General features: G+C 38.7%; 1 protein-coding gene and 1 long non-coding RNA gene across 2 annotated transcripts in view; one reads left to right on the top strand and one right to left on the bottom strand.

Annotated features, from left to right (window-relative positions):
* LRP1B (LDL receptor related protein 1B) overlaps positions 1-23,772 on the bottom strand; it is a 1,255,163-nt gene that overhangs the window by 518,297 nt on the left and 713,094 nt on the right. The window contains exons 15-18 of the mRNA XM_054044441.1: positions 20,414-20,536; positions 18,045-18,185; positions 8,235-8,360; positions 3,066-3,182 (exon numbers count right to left, since the gene is read on the bottom strand). Of these exons, the coding sequence (XP_053900416.1) occupies positions 3,066-3,182; positions 8,235-8,360; positions 18,045-18,185; positions 20,414-20,536 (507 nt within the window). The remainder of the gene's footprint in view (positions 1-3,065; positions 3,183-8,234; positions 8,361-18,044; positions 18,186-20,413; positions 20,537-23,772) is intronic.
* LOC128845608 (uncharacterized) lies at positions 80-22,347 on the top strand. Its single transcript, XR_008446684.1, has 3 exons — positions 80-180; positions 17,665-17,803; positions 20,442-22,347. It is a non-coding gene; the product is annotated as an uncharacterized LOC128845608 (long non-coding RNA).

The following is a 23,772-nucleotide window of genomic DNA, read 5'->3' as shown; positions in this document are numbered from 1 at the left end:
CCCGACTCTGAAGGGGGGGGGGGGGGGCAAAACAAGAGGGAAGAAAGGACATGATAAAAGGGAGAGACATTTGCCATGCTCTCTCTCTCTCTTTCACCTACATCTACAGACACCACATCAAGTGACTGAAGTGCTGATCAAAGGGGAGAGCCTGGCTGAAGAGCAACCAGACAGCCTGTGGTGAGAAGCATCTAAGTTTGTAAGGGCATTGAAAGTGTTAAGATCAGCTTAGAATGTGTTTTGCTTTTATTTCATTTGACCAAATCTGACTTCTTATGCTTTGACTTATAGTAACTTAAAATCTATCTTTATAGTTAATAAATCTGTTTGTCTATTCTACCTGAAGCAGTGCATTTGGTTTGAAGCATGTCAGAGATTCCCCTTGGGATAACAAACAAAATTTATTTGTTATATTGACAAACTCATATAAGCTTGCAGTGTCCAGTGGGCATAACCAGACACTGCAAGACGGAGGTTCCTAGGGTTGTGCCTGGGACCGGAGATATTGGCTAGTGTCATTCAGTTGCACAATCCAAGGGGCAGCTTACATGCCAGAGGCTGTGCGTGAACAGCCCCGGAGTGGGGGTTCTCACAGCAGAGCAGGGTAAGGCTGGCTCCCAGAGTGAAGGACTGGAGTGACTTGGCAGATCACCGGTCTGGATAACACTAGAGGGGAACATCACATATACTATACTGGCTTTCAATATACTTTCACTACACTCAATGAGGAGGGTGATAAGAGGAAAGAAAAGAAGGGATGAATTAGAGAGAAGTTAAAAAGGAAAAAACACAAGATTAGTGCATTTGATTTTACAATTCCAAAATCCTGTAAGTTTTTCAATGTTACCAACTAGGGCCCTGACCCTGCAAAGACTTACACTTCAAGCATATGAGTAGTCCCACTGAAGTCAATGGGTACTATGACTGTATCATAGTGGGGGCTAGATGCATAAAAATATCCTTTGTTGAACTGAATTAGCCTGCTCAAGTCTTTGATGTTATTGCCCTGTAGAGACTGGTTGTAATCAGGATTGTGTCAAAGTAGGAATTATATGTTTAATTTCCAAAATTTGTATTTGAGGACTCATGTGACAGGAAGACACACACAAGATACTGGGGGGGGACATACTGCTCTTGCAGACAAGGGAGTCAGACACAAGTTTTGATCTCTGAAAGCATGTGAATGAGTAACTTTTTTTGTCTTACATTAACAGAAATTGAAAATAACCTACCTAGATAGACTTTAGACAATGCAAACTTTAGGTAAGTTAAGGGATCAGTTTATTTTTGCTGAATACATTTTTCGCTATGCTTTTAATCTTCTTGTTTTTTTTAAAAGAGAACTGCTCTCTGTTCAAATAATTCATACTGTTTTCCTTCCCCAAGGACAATAATTGTACAGACACATAAGGGACTATCAACTACAAAAGTCTTCAGTTTAAAAGGCATTTAACTCTTGTTCTGGTCTAACGGGCAAAGACTAGAGAATCGTATCACAGGGAGATGTGTTTCAGACAACCAAGGAAGTCAGCACCCAGTGAGATTCTGAGAGTCCAAGGAGGAGTAAGAGTAGGCGGTGGCCCTAAAAGGTAACAGGGATGTAAGCCTTAATACTACTGAAAGCTAACAAAGATTCTCTAGTAGCTAAAGGAATGGAGACCCACATTTTGGGAGTATAAGGTTCTGAGTGCCTTTGAAGTTTGTAAAAGGACCATGTTGTCTTCATGTATTTTGTATTTGTATATGCTGAATCAGATGAAAGATGAGTAAAATCAAAGGTAGTCAGAGATCTATCTACTATTGACTAGCTGCTGAGCTGGCACAAGTGTGGTTTTTGTTCCAGTAAAATATGAAATATCTCACACTCATAAAATGTGCTCCAGATAGTCCTATTCCTCTCTAAAAGAGATATAGCTGATATAATATCTGGACCTAGCAGAGAAAGGAGATAGACACACACAGGCAGAGTGGATTTTAAGCACAGCTGTCTGTGGTGGAGATTTTATTGTTATTCCAGCAAAACTGAAATGAAAACCAATGTGAGGCTATGCCGCCGTGGAACACAGTCTACCTAACAATTTAAAGGGACAGGACACTACATTACTCCAACCTATTTTAAAATACTTTGCCGTAATAGTTTACATGACTAACATAAAACACTATATAATCTAACTAACATTTGCAGCTGGACTACCACAGTCTCTTAAATTGCAAGGGATTATTCTGTTCCAGGATAGCAACTCACTAACTAAACAACTTATAAATTCAGGTTCACTACTGGTTTTCACACTTTCTTGAGATAACATCGTGATGGTGGTGTGGCATTGTGCTGAAAAACGGGAATTGCATGTGGTAAGGAACCAACTAGATCTGGTAAGGAATTAACACAATCTAAGTTTCTTCTACCAAGTCTTCAAACTTCTGAGTTTTAATGGAAGGAGGTTCAATTGGAGGAACAGAAATTCTACTGGGACATCCCTGGACTCTGGTACTCAGAGGCAACAACTGATCCATATGTCAATCCCATAAAATACCATTATATGGTTTTACCATGAGTGAAACAGGTGCCATGCATTTTACATTTTTTCTCGGTACCACATTCCATAGTTGCAAGTCCACACTAAGTCTCTTACTTAAAATTGGACAGCATTATGTTAACACCTTTGTCTCTTTGGGTTCATATGTTTAATCTAAATGAATGTAGCAGAACATTCAGGGCATGCTGAAGGGCCTATTTATTTCACTTGGCCTTCAAAGAGAGATATGGGGTTGAGCTATAGGCCAAACTGTGGGGGGTGACAGTATATGATTATGAGTTGCTGCTTGGTAGTGGAAATGAGCTTCTAAATCAAAATAAATAAAATAAAGTTTTTAGGGCAGAAATGCAGTCATTATTTATTGGTTCAATAAAATTTAAAAACCTACTATATCTACTTACTTACTCACATAAAGAGCCAAAATATCCTTTAAAATCCTCTTATTTCTCTTTTTTTATACCAGACTTTAAATCTTCACTTGATGTTTTTAATGGCCAATTTATGTAGGGTAAATAATTAGTAACTTACCACATGATGCCATTTCATCTGTTTCGTCACCACAGTCATCCTCCCTATCACACAACCACGATTTTGGAATACAACGTCCATTCCCACAAGAAAATTGATCAAGTTGACATGTTCTTGCTGCAATGACAAAGGCACGCAAAATCTTAAAATCTTAAAAAGCAAGAGAAGAGTACAATCTGTTAGATCATTCAGTCCATGGCTTTCCTTAGAACTAACTTAGCAGGTGGAGGTCTAGATGGTTTTTGCTTTGCCCTTGACTGAGTGCTATCCTCATCTCCTTTGCTCTCAGTGGAAATTGAAGGTACCTGCAGTACTGTACCCTTATCATTACATTCAATAATTCATAATGGATTTCCCAGTAGGTCAGAAATTTGTGAGGTTTCACAAAATTATGCAATTACAGGAAATTAAATGTTAAACCAATATTAATGTTGTAGTCAAAATAATCAAAAATCTGAAAATGCCAAAGTAGGATTAAGGCTGGCATTCTCAAAGAAGGCAAAAGAAGTTAGGCATCCAAATCCAACTGAATTCCAGAGGAAGTTGGGTACTTAATTTCCCCAGTCTCCTTTGAAAATCCAAACCTAAATATTCAGAGCAGTGATTAGTACTTAAATAAATTTAATTCAGAATTAGGTGATCTGGTTCACATTACCAATTATCCCTTCTCCCTATCAAATGTGCAGACAGTTGTTTGCTATATTTCATTAGTTCTGTGTAGTATATGGTTTTCTTTCCACTTTAAGAATTAAATTAATGGTTTAATCTGGTTTGTAAAGAAATCATGTAATTGCTCACCTGACATCTGTCATCCACCAACGTTTATAGCCACATATTGACAATGAAGACAAAGGGAATAATGGGATTTCATTATAGTAAACCAGTTCATTATTTTTACACACCACTTGCCGTTAAAAAAATACACTGAAGTGTCTTTTGGGAACACTGGAGCTAATTCATTTCCGCCATAATGATATTAAACTCAGCGGAGTTATGGCAGGGATGAATTTGGCCTATGGTGTGTGTATACACATATATATTTCTTCTAAATACATGCTTCTTCCAGATGCACACAATATTAGATTACTTCAGATGCTCCTTGTTGCTGTTGATTTAGCTTATGTAAAATGAAAAAAATCCTTATGATTTTTTTTCTTTTAAATTCAGTTCAAGTGACTATGATGGGCAAAGTACTAAACACTTGATCTTTATTGCTTCAAGAAGATTTACACATTTTGATGTGTGCTTTAGGTTGTTGTCATGTTGAAAAATAATCCTCTTCCAGGTTTCCTCCCTGATGGGATTATTTTTTGATGTTATTATTGCTTTATACATTGTCAACTATGCCATCAGTAAAAAAAAAATAGCTCACCAAAATCTTCTGGAATAAATACAGTCCTACACTGTGACGATGATGATCATAACACTCATCATCACCATCATGGCAAATCCCCAAAAAGATGTGGCTTCCTTGTAAATCGAGCGCCACCCAGAAGAGTCTCTGACAGGATGCTTGAGGTAGTCTGATTGTATATTCAGTTTATATCCATCACTGTCAATGTTATTGTGCCACCAAAGCTTTTGGCACCCATGTGATTGCCAGCCAGGTATCAGCATTTCTTGGTACACACACTTCAGAATTTGTTGGTCTGCCATTGTTATGATACCAAAAATTCTGCGAAAACCAACCAATGGTGATGGAGATAATTGCTGGATTTGACTTCGAATATCCTGGCTTCTGATCTTGTCCTGCCACTTTATTTGGAGCAGTTGATGGAGACGATTATTCATTATTAGTGAATAATAAATAAAATAAAATAAAATAAAATAAAATGCCACATACTCAGCTGGTGTAAATGAGCACAGCTCCTGCCATTAATGGAGCTAACCCAATTTACACCAGCTAAGATGACTCTAATACTTCACACTTACTAAAGCACTATTCATCCATATATAATAATTAACAGCAGGAGTCAGACTCTCCTTTTTTAGAGCTTCTCCACACTTTCCGCATATAGAAATCTTTCCATCAGAATAGGCATGTTCAGCAGTGTTTCATAAAAACATACAACTTTGTTCCCAAACAGTTTACCCTTTCAAAATTATCTTGAGCAAATGCCCATCTAAATTCATTGGTGTGGGGCTTTGGCAGAACCACAAGAGAATAAGACAGGATGGGTCCTCATGCCAGCTCTTGAGAAGAGGAATGTATTAGCTCCTTATTGGATGGAGCATCTATCCTCAGCTTGCTTTCTCTCTCTCTCTCGCTCTCTCTCTCACGGACACACAGCGCATGCCCCAGTACACCATGGAAGGCCTTTTGCTAGTACTCCACAGTTCCACTGTGGGATTTTGGGGATGCAGCTCAGAGCAACCCACTTTTTCTTGGCACCATCCCCTTCTCAAACCCCAGATATCAGTCTGGAAAACCAGGAATGAGTCAATATCACTTGAACCAGCATTAACCCATGTTGTGTCTCTATGGTGGGTCAGTCTCAAAGCCAGCTGGCATAATGGTCAGGCAATGGCTCCACAGTTCTTTTCAGTCTCTCTTTTCTAGAGTGGGACCCTGCTGGGTCATATATCATGAGCCTCAGCCCCTCCTATGTGTTTCCTCTTCTCTCTTCGGGGCTCTGTCGCAACCGTGGAGTTCTTCCAGATGCATGGGGGGAGCAAGATAGGGGGACTGAGGCCCTCCTTCTTCACAGGGTCCCAACCCTGGATGTTGCAGTCTTCAGATGACCTGTTGGTCTACCCCAAGTTAAACTCTCCTCTGGGTCTTTTCCAACCAGGCTGGAGCTTCTCCCTTTGGGGTGTGCTCATAGTCTTATTAGAGGAGTTTAATTTCCCTGGGGTAAGGGGTATGGTTCAGAGGCTTTTGTGGGTTCCCACCTCCAAAAGAGAGAGGGGATTTGGATCACTTCTCCCAGAGTGGTCTTACCTGCACAGCAGTCACTTTGCCCATAGGCTTCAACCTCACTTCCTCATGCAGACTGTAGCACCTTCCCCTGGCCTACCAGTGCCCTTTCAAACTGTCTCTTACCTAAAGCCCTGCATGTGCTGAAAGGGGTGCGCCTCCTTAACCCAGTATTGCTCCGCGGTTTGCTCTGGGTTATTGGGTGTGTAAACTCCATCACAGTTTCCACAACAGCTGCAGCTGAACAGCTATAGGGGGACTCAGCACACTGCAGCAAGTTCCTGCTGGAGCTACACTGCATGTTGGAGGAGGGTAGGAGAAGAGAACTAAGCTAAGCTGCACAAAAGGACAGTCATCCTATGTACACAGGATGGCTTCAGCCTCCACAAATCCAGGGTTGCCCCTCCCTCTATAACCCCGGATCTTGTCCCTGTTACACGCAACGGCCCCTCAGATCCTTCCTCTACAATTAGCTGAGCTTTGTAACATTTGCATGGCCCCTACAGTGAAGAGGCAATCTAGCCATGGAAAGATTATCAAACTACTGGACATTGTAATTATAAATAATATTTTATTTTCATATCACTGGCTATAAACCTTGAAGAACAACTGTACTGATCCAGCTAATCAATAACATACAAATATCAGACAAGCAAAGACTGTATAACATTATACATTGTAACTTTAAAACCTTTTTAAAAAAACTTCAGTTTTAGGAGGCCTCTTGGTATATTTACTGACATGAAGCCTTGTAAAAGGTTTCTCAAAGAAATGTATCTATTTCAAATGGAAACAACTCACCACCTATATGACTCCAACTATGTAATCAGCCCCTACAATTTTCGTTACTGGTCACATACATAAATTATGTACTAGTTACTAGTCAGGCAGGATCCAAATACAGACCATCATTACTATACACATTACAATTAATCCTCTATTTTTTCTCACAAAATACAGTTGTTTGTGTCATTGCCAATAGGTGGTGTGGACTGCAGAGAGAAGAACAAATAAGAATCTCATCCCACAAAGCCTGTTCAAATAAATAACCCTTACACAATAGACCCTTGTACTCACGTAAACAGAGCAAGACTTTTACAGGATCTGGCCTAAACTGCACTTGGGCTATGAACAATAAAAAGTAATTAAAATGCATATTTCTCTGTACTATGGGCTGAAGAATGTAGTTCTCTAATTCCCATCCTTTTTACCTAGGTTATTAGAATGCACATTATGATTTGTGTGACAGGCTTCCTTTAGAGTTTCAATTGAAACTGCTCTCTAAAACGTGCCACTTTGCACTCCCTAACTTAAAAATCAACTAATGTATTGGAAACCCAACTAGATAAAAGCCATTGATTTCTTACTTTGCTGCTATAAGTGAGCATTTTTCCTCTTGTTCTTTGAAACAGCCAACATACAGAATCAGAAAATAAATGAAATATAGTGTAGCGAAAGAGATTTTTAAACAAAATATGAAAGGAAGGATGTTTCTGTAAAACGTCGACACAGTTTGGTTTTAGGACATTTTAAGTCAGATAATATGGATTCAGTATATGTGTATACATGCTGTCAATATCTTTCTTTCACTCAGTACTTAAAAAGAATAGTAAGTTTGCTGCCTATTTTTCAACATTTATCAGACTACTAATGACCTCTCTAGAACTGTCTACTGATCTGTACTAAAGACTGTATGTTTCTGTGCAAGAATGGAGTGGTTTTGGACTCCTAGATTTATTGTAATGGGACAGATATGGAAATATAAATAGACAAGGTCAAATGGGACTTCCTTATAAAACCCCATACGTAAATAATATAACAAATACTAAACTATTTGCAGATGAGTTCAGGGAAAACTGAGTAAAATTATATTTGTCAAGGTAAAAAACAACAACAAGAACAAAATGCTTACTTGTCAGATGACTTACATCACAGTATGATAATAAACTACATTCCAACTGCCAAGAAAGATTTAGCAGGGACAAGTTTGCATCCAAGTAGTGCATTGACAGTCAACCCATATGGATAGATTAAGTGCCAAATTACTTTGGAAAGCAGAGTCAAGCATAGGGATTAAGTAAAATATAATTTATATTCTAGCCCTAGTGACATCAAAATCTGAATTCATTTAAAACTGCAGTAATCAGATCATCAACAGTAGGCTGGTTCAGCTCAGTGCTGAGAACAGGCATGAATTTTTATTGAATTGGAATTTAGATAAAAGTTATTTACACATTCAAGTAAAGATTTACCTGCGCAGGTTTCATTTGATTCATCTTCATTATTGCCACAATCATTAGCTCCATCGCAAAGCCACCTCTTGGGGATGCAGCGGTTATTCTGGCACTTAAACTGATCATCAGGACAGCTATGATTGACTAGGAAAAAAATATTACTGTCTCCTAAGCATATCATCAAAAAGAAACTGCTGAAAACATGATTATATTAAGTTTCACTCATTGAAGAACTAGAGATACAATTAATATGATTACCCCATAATTTATAATCTTCATAGCTCAGAACTGTATTGCAAACAGGAAAAGTTGAGTCCCAGTTAAACAGTTGCTGAAGTATTTCAGATATAATAATACAAAATCTGGAGACTCTATTAAAATAAAAGGAGTTATACAAGAGTAAATAGGTATCAGTGAGAGAAGAATAAGGTCCATAAGATTGTATAGTCTTTATAGGAATGGATGGCTACAGATTGTGGGTAAATACCCAGCTCCACTAAGTCAATGATAAAACTCCAAGTGACTTCAGAGGGGCCAGATTTCACCTTGCATTTTTCATAAACATTATGAGTAAGAGCCTTAACTGGCATAACTCAGCATAACTCCATTGTAACTATGACAATTTACATCAGCTGAGGATCTGACCACCCAACTACAATGATATGTTAGCATTTTCCTTAAAGGTTAAAGGGCTTTGAGATCCTCAAATGAAAACCACTATCTAAATTCAAAGAATTGCTATTATGAACTCATATTTTCAGAAGTTTATACTAAACTAATATCATAAGCCAGCATTTAACTTCTCAAATTTTGAGTATTCATTCATATTTTAGTGTTCTAACAATGTAAAAAAGATTATTAAGATAGTTGCAATTCTATGATTCAAAATGTTAATTTGTCTGATATACCATGAAGTAGCCTAATCAATGTTGGCACATTATTAGAAAAAATAATTAAGCTGTAAAAATAATAAACCTTATACATTGTTCATTGTGCTTAGTTTCCCCATATTTAATATGGAATTTATTATATAATTATTTGAGACGACATGTGTTCACACTAATATATATATTCTTATCATAGTGCAATGCTTTGCTTATCAACCAACAATAAAACATTTTTAAGGAAATTCATAACACAAACAACAACAATAAAGAAAAAATTAAGGATGTCAGACAAACATACAAAAGCAACACATTTCACAGTTAAGGATTAAACCTCCAGTAGCTAGACACAGCAGGGTGCCATCTTAAATGTTAACCTACTATGTTCATTGTATGCAAGAACTGGAGGCTGTGTCTATAACTGAATTTTCATGCTTTTGTGTATTTATCTCACATCTTTAAAATTCTCTTAAAGCCATTTTTGTGCATATTAGTCCCAGTTAAGTGAGACAATGAATGACACTAATAAAGTATATTTAAGCAAAATAAATATTGGTGCCTGATACTGCACTTGAAGCCAACAGGAGTTAGTGTCAGTAAGGAGTCCATGAGTATGTCTTTTGACTTTAGTAGGCTCTGGATGAGGCCTCTGGTGAACTTCCTTCTCTAGTTCTCTCTAAAATAAAACTGAAGGGCTCAATTCACCAAACCTTGTTGACTTCAACATTCTGTGTGCAGAGAGGTTGCAGGATCAACCATTCCCATATCCATTTCCTCAAATAAGGATTCATCTAAAATTTGCAGCAACAACAAAAATATTACCAAGGGTTTTTATCCAAAGCCCATTGAAACTAATGGGAAAATTCCCATTTACTTCAGTGTGCTTTGAATTGGCCTAAACTAGGATGGGAGGCTTTGGTATATAAATAAGTTTTTAACATTTTTTATAGCTCAGCTTTGGCAAACATAAAATAATTTTAAAAGGCCATATGCTTAAAATCATATCTTTAGTTTTAAACATTAAAATCATAGTTTAGTTTTAGACTATCTTAAGGAATGAAAGGATACAATAATTCACTAAAGTGAAGCTATTCAAGGACTTACACCATAAAAGGTAATGCAAAGTGGCAATCATATGGACCCGTTACTTGTAATCAAACAGGCAGTTCAATTTTGTACAAATAACCCTTGAGATAGCAGATCCTGAAAGAACTATAGATAAGGAATGGCAGTAATCTAGTTTACCAGATACTGTAAGTGGCAGGGGAAAGCAGTTTTGCAATGCTTTTTAAATAGTAAAAAGTAACCTTTGTTGGATTGCAAATACAGGGAAACATAAAACTGTGGTTCCCACTAGATATGAAATTAGTCAAGATTAGTCATGAGAGCCAACGTTATCGCTTCTACGTGATTCTGGGAACTAACAAATAAGCCCTCAGTTTTCCCTGAATCTAACTGCAACCACAGACACTGTAACCAAGATGTAACATTAGTAAAAGCAAGGAATCAGCTAAAAATTACTTATTTAAACCACTTTAAATGATTTATTATAAATAGATTAATATATTTATAAATAGATGAAAGTTATACTTCCCTTTAGTTAAAAAAAAACTGACTACTGCTGAAAGTTTGGGAGGTTGGTATTTTATTTCTGATTTTTATTTAATAGCAGATTTATCACGGAACTGTTCTTAAAAAGCAAAGGTGAGGTACACTGCATTACCTGCATTACAGGGGCAACCACCACTGGGGACAAGTAATAGACCCCATACTACATAAGAGTTGTGTGAGGGGATACCTCAGACATCTTTTCCTTTAAAAAGCAAAGGACCAGATCCTCAGCTGGTGTAAATCAATGTAGTTCCATTCAAATCATTGGAGCTATGTCAATTTTCACAGGCTGAAGACTTGGCCCAAAATGTAAGTTCTGGTCTAAAATTCAGTCCCTTACTCCTCAGACTGGCAAGGACCCAGGACCAGATTTTTAAAGAGTTTTAGGTCCCTAAAAAGAAGCAGCTAGACATCCAGTGGGATTGTCAAAAGCACCTAAGCAGGTTAAGTGTCTAACTCCCATTGAAATCCATGGAACTCAGGAGTCTATCACGCCTATGCACTTTGTAAATCCCCACGTGGACCTCTCACCTCTTCTTCTCAGGGCTCTCTTTGATCAACTGAACAGTAGCAAAAATGTACTTAAGTGGAAGCTGTTTCCATCCCTCCTGCCTGGAGAGACATTTGCCATAGTTAGAACATTTTATGGAATGGGTGAGTAGAAAGGAGATCCTAGCGAGCACTTGGGAGAACGATTATGCTAAATAATATTTTACACACTGTCGTGTATAGCTTTTAAAACAAAAAATGGTCTTTGTAATCAATACATATGGTTAAGGAAAGTATGAATGATTGCAAAATCTGAATTCAACTTCAGTGGCATGAGGGTTTTCCGTTTTGTTTTGTTTTTATTTTTAGAATTTCTTTAAAGGGCTGGTGGAACTTGATATATCAAGATTATCATTAAATCCACTCTTTTTACTCATGTGAGTGGTAAGAAAGCAAACGGTAATAACACTTGGTTGTTATATAGCATGTATCATCCCTAGATCTTAAGTAGGCAGAATGTGGCTCCTGCTCAGGTATGAGCAAATATATTTACTTATTGTGTATTACATAAAAACACAAGCCATGGAAACATCCATTAGAGGGAGACAAGGAGGAGGGAAGCTGTATGAAGTCTTGTTATGAGAAGTGAATGTGGGATTTCATGTATACTTCTGTTTACAAGCATTGGCCTGCTATGGATGAGAATGGTTTTGTGTTCACTTCTATCTTTTATAACTTAACAATTAGAATTTTTTAAAAAAGATATATTCTATAGTTCCCCTTGTGGAGTGTCCAGCAGTTTGTTCTGTCATGGAGAGGGAGCTTCCTCCCCCTTTTCAAAGTACAGGCAGGGGAGTCAGCACCCAGAACCTGTGGATCTCGGAGGCTATGATTATCCCCACGGGTGTGCACACTCACTACATCTTCCTGGCACCCTGTGGCTCTCCCTCTCAATATGGCTCAGGTGCAAAACCGATGATGTGTAATGTGGTATGGAAATGCTTGGGGGATTGTGTCACATACTTTAAATGGCAATACTATCCCCTATGGGCGCCCATCCCTCAACCCCAATTCTGCAAGGATTTACCAGGAAGTGGGGGAGAGCACTACAAAATTCACATTTACACAGATCTAGTGGTACACAAACCCTACGTAGGAGGTGGAAACCAACAGCTATCCTAGCCCACAGACACTGCAGTTGCCTGGCCTACCTGTTAGTGGTAGTTTATGCAAATTCTCTTTGTTAATAGGTCAAATTTTATAATAGAATGAGGCACAAGTAAAGAGCACAGGTAGTCCTAAGTAGTTCCTGCCTTCCTCTCCAACATGTAGAAAGGATAAAAGTAGGACAACAACCAGTCAAACTTCCAGACAATGGAATGGGGGAATCAGAACCTAAGGAAACATCTCTCCTCCCAAGACTACTGATGACCATACAAGCAAACACTGAGTGATTGGAACACCATAGGTGTTTGGAGGGAATACCAGGCAGAGCCAGATGACCCAGGTGGCAGCTGCTCTACAAGTTACTGATCCTCTAACACGCCTACAGAATATCCCGTTGAAATTCCAGCAAGTACTAATGGTGCTAGGTTCAGCATTAATGGCTTTTCTATAGTTTCCATATTCTCAGCAAATTATTTACCACTATGGGGGAAGGAGCCAATGGTAACATGGTCATATGCAGTCCATACTGCCCTTTAGCTAAATAAAGTGGCAAATCTTCCAGCTGAATTGCCCAATTCCAGTGCATAGGGAAGTGGCTCCCCACCCATCATTGGGATCTCCATGGTAGCTGTGGTCTGCAAATCCATGTCAAGCCCCAGAATGAGCAGAATGAGTGAATTCTAGCATTTTCTACAGTTTCCAAATCATGGAAATATTTCTCCAACCACCCCCCCATTTTATGCAGGTTTGTGCAGGTGAGAACTCAAAATGTCAAGTGCGCTGTTTAGAAACCAACATTTCTAAGTATGAAACTCCCATTAAATCTTATTGCTTATTAATATAGAGTTTGTTTTTCATTTAATTTCTGCAATTACATGAAACATGTTTAAAAGAGGAGCAACTAAGGGCCTGATCCTGCAGTCCCTGATTAAGTTATGTTGCTCTGGATTTGAGGAGTGTGTATATCCGAGAATGTGATCAAACTAATTGCAACCGTATTGTGTCCATTCAGCCATCTTGAAATAATGAAATAGAACACCACATAGTTAAGGGTTCATTTGGAGACAGGCTTTCAGAAGCAAGGTCAAAACTAGCTACTGTTTCTGCTAATCAGAAAGGGAGGAGGGGACAAACAAGTAAACAACTGAGACTAAAAACCTTGGTGGTTGGAAAACCTTGAGTCTAGATGTCTCTGATGTTAAAAATTTATTGAAAGTTTGAAAAGTGATGATACAGTAGGGTTTTCATAGATTCATAGATTCTAGGACTGGAAGGGACCTCGAGAGGTCATCGAGTCCAGTCCCCTGCCCGCATGGCAGGACCAAATACTGTCTAGACCATCCCTGATAGACATTTATCTAACCTACTCTTAAAGATCTCCAGAGATGGAGATTCCACATTCTGACCTATGTGTTTTGTAGAACTTAGCTATAAAAGATTAGCTAATAGAGTGTACTTTGGAGCAGACCTCTAAAGCCATCTTGAGAGATGTTTTCCTGACCCCTTTCTCCCCGGTGGGTAAGCAAATGGCCACTGTGAATCTGCTGTTAATTACTCAATGCCATTCCAGATGTTAGTAATGTTCTAAACCTATTGCTTATGTTTGTGTGTGCTTAAATCTAATAAAAAACTGCAGTTTTAGACAAGAGCATGCTTACACTGCATTACTCCTTTATCTGATGGAAGTGCTGAGTTCCTGTTGATTTATTCCTTACACCGCCTGGAGTGAAATAGTTAAGTTGCCCCTGTTGGGGATTCTGAAAACCACAGGTAACAGTTAGACTCCCACTGAGTTGGTATTTTGACTGTATTATAAGTACAGGCTTGTGACATCACTTTTATATTAGCAAACTATTATAGCAGAAGATAAAAAACAAAAATAGTGACGGGGAAAAATCAAAGAGAACACAGATATAAAGAAGAACAGGAGTACTTGTGGCACCTTAGAGACTAACAAATTTATTAGAGCATAAGCTTTCTTGGACTACAGCCCACTTCTTCGGATGCATAGAATGGAACATATAACGAGGAGATATATATACACACATACAGAGAGCATAAACAGGTGGGAGTTGTCTTACCAACTCTGAGAGGCCAATTAATTAAGAGAAAAAGAAAAAAAAAAAAAAAAAAACTTTTGAAGTGATAATCAAGATAGCCCAGTACAAACTGTCTGTACTGGGCTATCTTGATTATCACTTCAAAAGTTTTTTTTTTTTTTTTTCTTTCTCTTAATTAATTGGCCTCTCAGAGTTGGTAAGACAACTCCCACCTGTTTATGCTCTCTGTATGTGTGTATATATATCTCCTCATTATATGTTCCATTCTATATGCATCCGAAGAAGTGGGCTGTAGTCCACGAAAGCTTATGCTCTAATAAATTTGTTAGTCTCTAAGGTGCCACAAGTACTCCTGTTCTTCTTTTTGCGGATACAGACTAACCCGGCTGTTACTCTGAAACAGATATAAAGGTAACTTTGAAACCAGAACTCTCCCAATGTAGCCAAGTGTACAGCCAAGATACTGTACCACAATGAGCAGGGGTGAATGCGAGCAGAATGATAATGCTTCTGAACCCTTACATGTTCTTCCCGATAAGCACATATACACTTGTAGACTTTTTTTTTACTTGCATTTAGAGATAACTCTGCAGGTGAGGACAGTTGGTAGGTCTGCTTAAAAGTAATCATTTATGGCACTACCGTGTTTCCACTTTATCACCAAATTTACTTTTCTTAAAATATATCTCAATGAAGTTTTAAATATTACCAGAGCAAAGCTGCAGGGTTTTTTAAGCTTTCAAGGCTATATTCCCCGCTTGTGTAAATGAGCAGAGCTCCACTGACTTCATGTGCAGAGAGGCATGCTAAGCACCAACTTGAACCCTGATTTAACAAGTGTCAGTCTCTCTTCCCTTCAGTTCCTCTTTGTCACCCATCCATTCATTATGATGGGAGTTTTATTTTGCAGATAAACATGTTAGCTGACCTATGCTAACAAAACACACAGCACTTAGAATTATAAAAATCATTGCAGGTATATCTTCAACTGCTTAGCAACCTTTTATACTTGTATTTTTAAACAAGCTTTCATTGACATTAATGCAAAGTGAATACATGTATGCGACCCTTTGTTACCAGATCATTTCAGAAGCATGCTGTAGGGAAAGCTTCATTAGTGACCTTAGCAATAAAATGTTCAAAATCTGATAATTCTTATTCAGCAATTTAGTGTATAAGTGTGTCTAGAGACCAAATTGCTGATCTCCTCTGGCTGATAAAATTAAAATTTGAAAAGCACTGAACACATTTTTTTAAAAATTGTCTGACTAATATAACAAACAAAACCCATTTAAAATTATTTTTTTAGAAATGCTAATTCCCTTTTATTTAACCCATTTCAATCAAGAGTTTCCCTCCATATCATCCAATTATTCTGATTATAATTACAGCAAATTCCGACTAAGCCAAAAAACATGTTAAATTACTGTAGAAACTGCTTCAAGAGGATTAATTTTAACATATTTTTGCTAATAAGCTATATAATATGCACAGATTTGGGAACACGTTCAGAATTCATTTATAAATGTGTAAATATGAGTAATTCCAAAGAAGTAAAGGGAGTTGTTCTAGTCTAGCATCAATTTACATAAGATAAGAAATTAGCATGCTGTACCCAAATATTTTACCTCTTGGAATTATTAACAGATGTACACTTTACTGCAATTTAAGAGATCTTGGTCTTAGAATAAGGAAGGCTATGAAAATCTCAAATTATAGTGAATATACAGCATTGTGTTATAGGCTAAAATAGCTAAAGTAAAGTAGTCTTAGAATACTGTATGTCAACTGCAGATTTGTTATTTTGGAGAAAGTACTAATTGCAAAGTGGAAGTAAATTAAGGGATATTTACTGAAGAGAAAATGAGCAACTAGCTACAGTGCTGATACAAAGGTATGTCATTTGTACAAACCACACCAGTGTCAGATAATCCAAGCTACCTGGCTTTGCCAGTATAAATTATGATTGATGACTGGCTAAGCTGTTCTTGAGCATTTTTAATGCATATATATGTGTTTTCCCATGGTAAGAACAAGGAACTGGGACTCAGGACTCATGTGCTGGCCTCTTTATGCAAAATAATGGGACCAGAACAATGTAAATGGGCCTTAACAGGCCCATATCCAGCCACAGAAAGATTCCAATGGTGCAAGAACTGTTGAAAACAGCCATAAGTCTGCCTCCCAAGGACCCCCGTATAAGCCCTGGCTTGCGGGAAGTGTTGGGGGGCAGCTGCAGCACACAACATCATAGAGATTCTGGCCAGCATTGATGCCACTAGGGAGGCTGCTGTAATTTAGACAGATTTCCTGGACTGTCTAAATTGCACCCGTCTCTGGAGCAGCCCAGTATGCAGAAGTTTCAAAGGTGGTTTAGATCCACCTTAGCACTCCTCTCTGTTGGCTGCAAGTTAGAGGTGTAGCACAGAATCTCACCCTAGATTCTGTTCCTTGCTCTACCCTGACTTACTATGTGGCAAGGAACAATTCACCTATCTGTGCTACATTTTACTTATTTATTTACTTAAAATTGAAATATTTGCCTACTTCATAGGGATGTTGCAAGGTTTAATAAGTGCTTCTAACGCACTCATTTCCTCACATGAAAGGAGGCCTAACGTAAGGCTGCTATAGTAATAATTATTTTCATTAACAAGCATCCAAGCATTCTTGTTCCAACACTTGTTTTACTGTAAGATGTGGGCCAAATGTGAAGAAAACCCCACTCTTCTTGCATGTGTTTCAGTTCTCATATGTCCTCTCTACAATATACTGAGCAGTGAAGCTGTAAAGCAGCGATAGTCAGACTGAGGCTTGTGAACTGCAAGTGGCTCTTTAATGTGTCTCCAGCAGCTATCACTGTGTGATTTAATTATTAACCAATCTAAGCTATTAACCAATCAGGATGCTTTTACTATGTTATTAACCAATTTGAATTGATAAAATAATAATACTTAGTCATTTTGCTGTGAGAATGATGTGTATATATAATAGTAAATGAAACAATGAATTCACACTTTTGTGGCTCTTTAGGGTAATGGTAATCACTAATTTGGCCCCTGAACCACTGATGTCTGAGTATCACTGCTGTAGAGTATCTTGTTCCAAACCTATGTCTGTTTTCTTGGACCCTCTTCAGGATACCATTGCCAAAAAGCAATGAAGTGTTTAAGGAACCTTCTGCACAGTAATTCTGTCTTTAGAGTATTTAAATTGATTCTCTTCCTTTTTTTCAAGCAAAGATCCAGTGTGTGCCCCTGGTCCACCATCCGGCAGTTTGGAATGGCACCAACAGCAAAGGATACAAAAATGGACACTTTTAGAGCACCAGAATTAATACCACTACAACCATTGGCATAAGCAGACCACAGAGGAGGTATCTTGTATTACACTATGAAACAAATATGTTCCTGTTTACTACATGTGAGGAATAACTGATGCGATTAAACAGGAAAAGAAAGTGAATTATTTGCATAAATTATTTAATGACTGCTGCTTCAGTCTTATTCCCCTCAGACCTTAGTATTTAGCACAAACTCACAGTATCATGTTGACAATTTTAAAAATGAAAACAAAACATGAAATACAGTTTTAAAATTATTTAAAGAAATACATACAGCAAATTTCTGAATGCTCATCACTGGCATCCAAACAATCATCATCTCCATCACAGCGCCAGCGGTCCTGGATACAGCGCTTGTTGTTACACTGAAATTCTCCAGGTTTGCACAACTGAGGTAACACTTCTCCAGGATTAACTAGAAAAAATCCAAGTAGCGTGTATATTTTTAAGCTTGATATAAAAAAATGCAATATTACCTGCACATAAGCAGATATGAATTCTTCTTCATGCTGTATCTCTTAAGAACATTCTGTTCTTAGTAAGCTTTACATATTCACACTAATTCCATCCTACAGTCGGATGTATATCCACATTTATGGTTGATATACTTAATATATTTTTAATAAACAAGTGCACACTCAGATTACATTATCACCCAGGAATAACTTTTACAAGTTCAGAAGACAAAACAGACACAGAACTCATCATGAAATCATTGTTCTCATAATGATTTGTAAAATATGCTGGTGCCACCTCAAAAGCTAGTAAAAAAACCATATACAACAGGCCAAATATGCTCTCAGTTATACAGGTCGGATCATGATAACCTAAGGCCCAATTTTGCGTCCCAAGGCGTAGCCCAAGCACTTGGATTGTGTAATGAAGATTTCCTTTGGACAAATGGAGTTTAAAGATACTTGAGCATATTAGAGGTTATCAGGTTCTTACTGATAACATGGCTGATCTGGGCATAGTTATATAAGGACAGGGGAAGCTGATACACAGGAGTCTATTATAGAGAAGGATGTGTCTTCTCTCCTCCCATCTGTAAAGGCTGGAAAGGCTTCAAGTGGTTAATACCCAGTAGTTTATGTTGATAAGTTGTAGGTTTAAGTTTTGTTTCTGGAAATAAAGCAAGCCCTGAGGAAAGTGATATGAAGTGACCTGTAACTCAGACTTTATTTTTCCTTCTCCATCTGATGAGTCAAACACTGGCTTACAGCAAAAAAAAAATCCTTTGCAACATTGTTCTTCTCTTCCCCGCCCCTCAGAAATCTCTGAATAGGGGTTCCATGGGATTCAAGCTATGTGGTTGATTAGGGAGAAGCCAACAGACAGGGGCAGGAGAACTGCAGAGGTGATAAAATTATTCACACTTTAACAGTACCAATTGTCATTAATTTACCCACATTATTCCCCTGCATTTTGGAGCCCCAACAAAGTGGAAGTCCTGTGGACAGCGTTTTGTTTGAGACTTCCTTGCAGCATGATTCCTAGAGGAGTTGCCCCTGGCAGAAGTTAATTTGTAGGCAGTAGGTCTCCATTTCACAGTATAATAGAACCTCTACAAGGGGAACCCCATGTAACCTCTGCATAAGGGAAAATCTGGATTTCACTTCCTTCTACCATTATTATGATCTTCTGTACCTCATAGGCCAACTCTCACTCTCATATTGCTCACACAAAATTCACATTGACTTCACTGTGAGTGTGAGTTTTGAATGAGCAATGTGAGTCAGACTAGCTCTTTGTATGCACCGGTACTCATTTGCCTATGTTTTCAAACTTTGCATAATAGTTATGTTCCAAGAATATACAACTACTCTGGATAGTGTTAAAAAAATTTAAGCTGTTAATTGAAAATATGAGTAATGCATAAATTAATGAGACATTCTCATTTTGTACAGCTATAGCTAAAGAAGTTCAGGAATGTTCAATATAATGGACAAAAGATTTAATATAAGTAAAATTAATCATATGTTCTTAGAAAAAAATGGCATATTCTATAATTGAATTTGTTCCAAAATATTAAAGCTAGAAATTTGCAACATTACCAATATTACATTGGTGAATTAATATTTTTTGAGTGGCAAGTTTAATTTTGTTACAAGCCGATGTCTTTTTCAGCAGTATTTGAATAAAGACGTCCAGAGGATGGTTAAGCTATTCAGAGATTGGTGCATCTTTTATCCCTGGTCTTGTCTTACATATAAAGTGTCAGCTTCAATTTTTCACAGTTTCAACTTGAGGATTTGCTATGCTTGATTTCTCCTTAAAATATTTACTTCAGTGAATGCCATGAAGCCAGTTAATATGCTTTTATTATTACTTTTATTTTGATGCCCTGTGAAACATAACAAAAAGTCTTTGGAAGCATCGGAGTACCCTATTATATTAGACACTATGGAATATTTTCAAATGCATTTAACTTCAAATATTGCACATTTAATAGTTTTGTTTCACTCTTCAAGCTTTAACTATCTGTGCTCAATTAGAAAGTTTATTCAATTAATAGTTATTTGTCCAATGTAAAATTGCTGAACAGTAATAAAGTCTCTAGGAGAATTTTTTTAATTTTCAGATTTGAATTTATCTCTCCCATAACAGTAATATATATCCAGATATTCTTCAAGAAAATCTTACTCATGCACATTGTACTGTTTTCCTCTAGGAGCTGATGATCAGCACAGGCACAAACTCTGCCTCCAGGAATGGCTAAGCAAAGAGTGCTGCAGCCTCCATTATTAACACGACATGCATTGTCACCTGCAATTAAAAAGAAAAAGTAATCTTAAAACATAATTGCTCAAAATCCATGCAGTAACTAGAGAGCATGTAGAAAATGAACTGCGATCTGCTTTTACGTACAAGGAAACATGTTATTGTGGGAGTTTTTCTGCTGTTATTGTCTATACCTGCAGGTTATGCAACAAAAATTATATCATCAGTTCATAAATGTTATCTCTCACTCTTTAATAAATATTAGCATTTTTACAGGACACAGATGCATGAGTTCAAAAATTAAAGTGAACTTCATTATTTTTAAATAGACAATAACATAAAATGAAAAAATCTCAACTATATTGGCAGCTGAGACCCAAGTGAAAAATGTGACTACAATGACAGACTAGGTTATTATAACCCAGGCCTGAGAGGCTGGAAGTGTTATGTGGAGAATAATGAGGAAAATGCATAATATAAAATCATTCTATCAGCAATAAATATTTAACTCAAATGCACAAATTATCAGTGTAATCTGGCACTCAGACTGACTGACCTAGAGTAGACTAGGATCCTTTTCATCATTCTCAAATCTAAATTTAATTTGGCATGCTTACAAAAGCTTAGAAATGAAAGAAAGTGAAAGCTAGACAGGCCAATGAGTCTGCATAAACTCTTTAACACCACTTAACTTCTGAACTCAGTGGCAATCAAGCTTGGTTCATATTGTTCCCTCCAACCAGGACTGCCACCTTTAAAAAAGGAGTTTCCAGCTATGGCTATGGTTTTCCTGCTATTACTGCATGATCCCAGTTCCAAATATGTAATACTTTATAGTACTGTTTGGCTTTTTATCAAAGCGACAGTTCACCATTTTCATGTGCCAAAATTAATTACACCTTTAGTTATATATAAAGAGCTCTGTTTGAAACCTGAAAAACTAAAGAAATAGAAAAGTCAATAAATTCATAATGGAGAATAAATAAGAAAAGGAAATGCTGAAATATATCAGGATATACTTTTCAGTGTTGTGAATGGGAGTTAAGCACTCGCTTATTCTAATGTGAGTTATGCTCATAATTTGCTACTGCCTATGAATTTTAAATTCTGAAGAACAAATTACTATTATACCAGAATTTTATGCCTTTGTCATATGAAAAAGTAGAAACTGACAAGTTACTTTCTGTCCTGTCATGAGGTGACATTAAATAGAAAATCATTATAATAATTTCATAAGCTTAGTTAGAATTAGACTGAAACACATCTAGTCTTGGTCCTATATTCCTCATGCACTCAGAATAGACAGTAAGATCGATGTGGGTGTTTGAGGAATGAAAAAAAAAATCAGATTCCACTTTATTTATTTATTTTAAGGTATGTAGAGTATTAAGACAAGGGGAAATTTTGCCTGCGGGTTTTTATCATCTGCCAATGCTTGCTGCATCCCCTCTAACCACCATCTCAACTCTCCGACATACTCTGCTACCAGGGTCTGATTCAAAGCCATTGAAGCCCATCTTAAGTACTTCAGTAGGCTTTGAGTCAGACCCTAATTACTTAGTCATGCACTGCCATTGTCATTTGACTGCTGCTCCTCAAGTGAGGCTAGGTTTCAGATGCTGCTGGTAATGAACCATGGTTAGGCAGACCATAACCAAGTCTGTACAAATCTTGTAACGGATTTCCAAATCTTCCACTCCTTGAGTCCACTATTAGCAAAATTCCACTAAATAAGGGTACATTCAGTGACTGCTAAATAGACTAAATAGTATTTAACAAGGTGTGAAATGTTCAACAGTGGTTTTCCAAAAAATGTTGTATCTGATACAGACAATGAAAAAATAATAAAATGCAGAACGTATTTTGTTTATCTTATTTAGAATAGTATTTTCTTTCAATTTAAGTCATTTTAGATTTGGTAAACCATCTCGTCTTTTAATGATGACAGCTGGTTAATTGGGAGCAGCCTGTCCACCAAAATATAGCATCCCTGGATGGTGTTCCGCTTATGTTCAGTGAGGATGGCTGAACCATACAGGGAAACAAAATAGTGTCCACTCCACTCCATTTCCACAGTTTAATTTTCTCAAGAATGATTATTAACTATAGCTCAGAGGGTAGGGCATTCCAATGACCAGGGGCCTGCAAAAGGGGAAGCAAGCAGGGGCCCACACCCCCAAACAGGGAAGAAGCGGCAGGTGGCTGGCTGCCATATGAGCTCCTCTTCCCCCACCCCTACAGTTGTAGACTGCTGCTTTTCTTCCCCTGCTGCTGGAGTCCCATGCGTTGCCTCTGCCTCCACCCTCTGCCTCACCTCAGTGGGCAGTCTGCAAAGTCGACTGCCCAGGCCATAGGCGCTGAGTTTTTAATCTGCGGCAGGGTGCTCCGCCCTCGGCTCTGCCCATGCCCCTCCCCTGCCCCCACTCCACCCCCCAGTGTCCCACCCCGCCCTGCTTCTTCCCACCCCCGCTCTGCCTCTTTCCCACCCAGTTCCACCCTCTCCCCAGAGCGCTCTGCGCCCTTGCTCCTTCCCCTACCCCCCCCAGCACCTCCTGACACTGCGAAACAGCTGATCCGCGGCAGGCACTGGGAAGGAGGGGGAAGCGAAGATCGGCAAGGGCCACCAGTGGGCAAGAGGCGCTGGGGGGAGGAAGAGCTGTTGATGTAGGGGCTGCCAGTGAGTGCTAAGCACCCACCATTTTTCCAGTGACTGCTCCAGCCCCGGAGTTCCCACGGAGTTGGTGCCTATGGCCCAGGCTTCCGGCTCCCTGCTCCCAATCCGGCTGCTGCCTTCTACCTCAGCTCCCCGCGCAGAGTTGGGCTACTGCCTGGGCTCCCTGTTTACCACTCAGAGTTGGACTGCCCCTGGGTTCCTGCTCCCGGCTCCCAGGTGGGCTGCTGGCTGGGGTTCCTGCACCTGGCTCACCACTCCCAGCCAGATTGCTGCCAGGGCTCCCCGCTTGGAGTCAGGCTTCCCCCGGGTCCCTGCTCCCAGTCGGGCTGCTGCCTGGGCTCCCTGCTCTCCACCAGGAGCTCCACACTGGGATCCCAGGTGTCTGCTGTGCTCCCTGGTGGAGCAAAGAGACGAGAGTTGGGGCAGCTGCACTGCTCATGGTGGGGAGCAGGGATCCAAGGTGGAGGGGCAGACAGGCTCCCGATGGGGAGCTGCACACCAGGGGGCAGCCGGGCTTCTGGCAGGGAGCTGTGAGCCTGGTATTTCAGCCCCCTAACACTCTCCTGGTGCACCACTGACAAAAGAAGGGTTGTGTGGATGAGAATTA

The sequence above is a fragment of the Malaclemys terrapin genome, chromosome 11, assembly GCF_027887155.1.
Source record: "Malaclemys terrapin pileata isolate rMalTer1 chromosome 11, rMalTer1.hap1, whole genome shotgun sequence".
Taxonomy (NCBI): Eukaryota; Metazoa; Chordata; order Testudines; family Emydidae; genus Malaclemys; species Malaclemys terrapin.
This window is presented reverse-complemented; position numbering and strand designations above follow the sequence as displayed.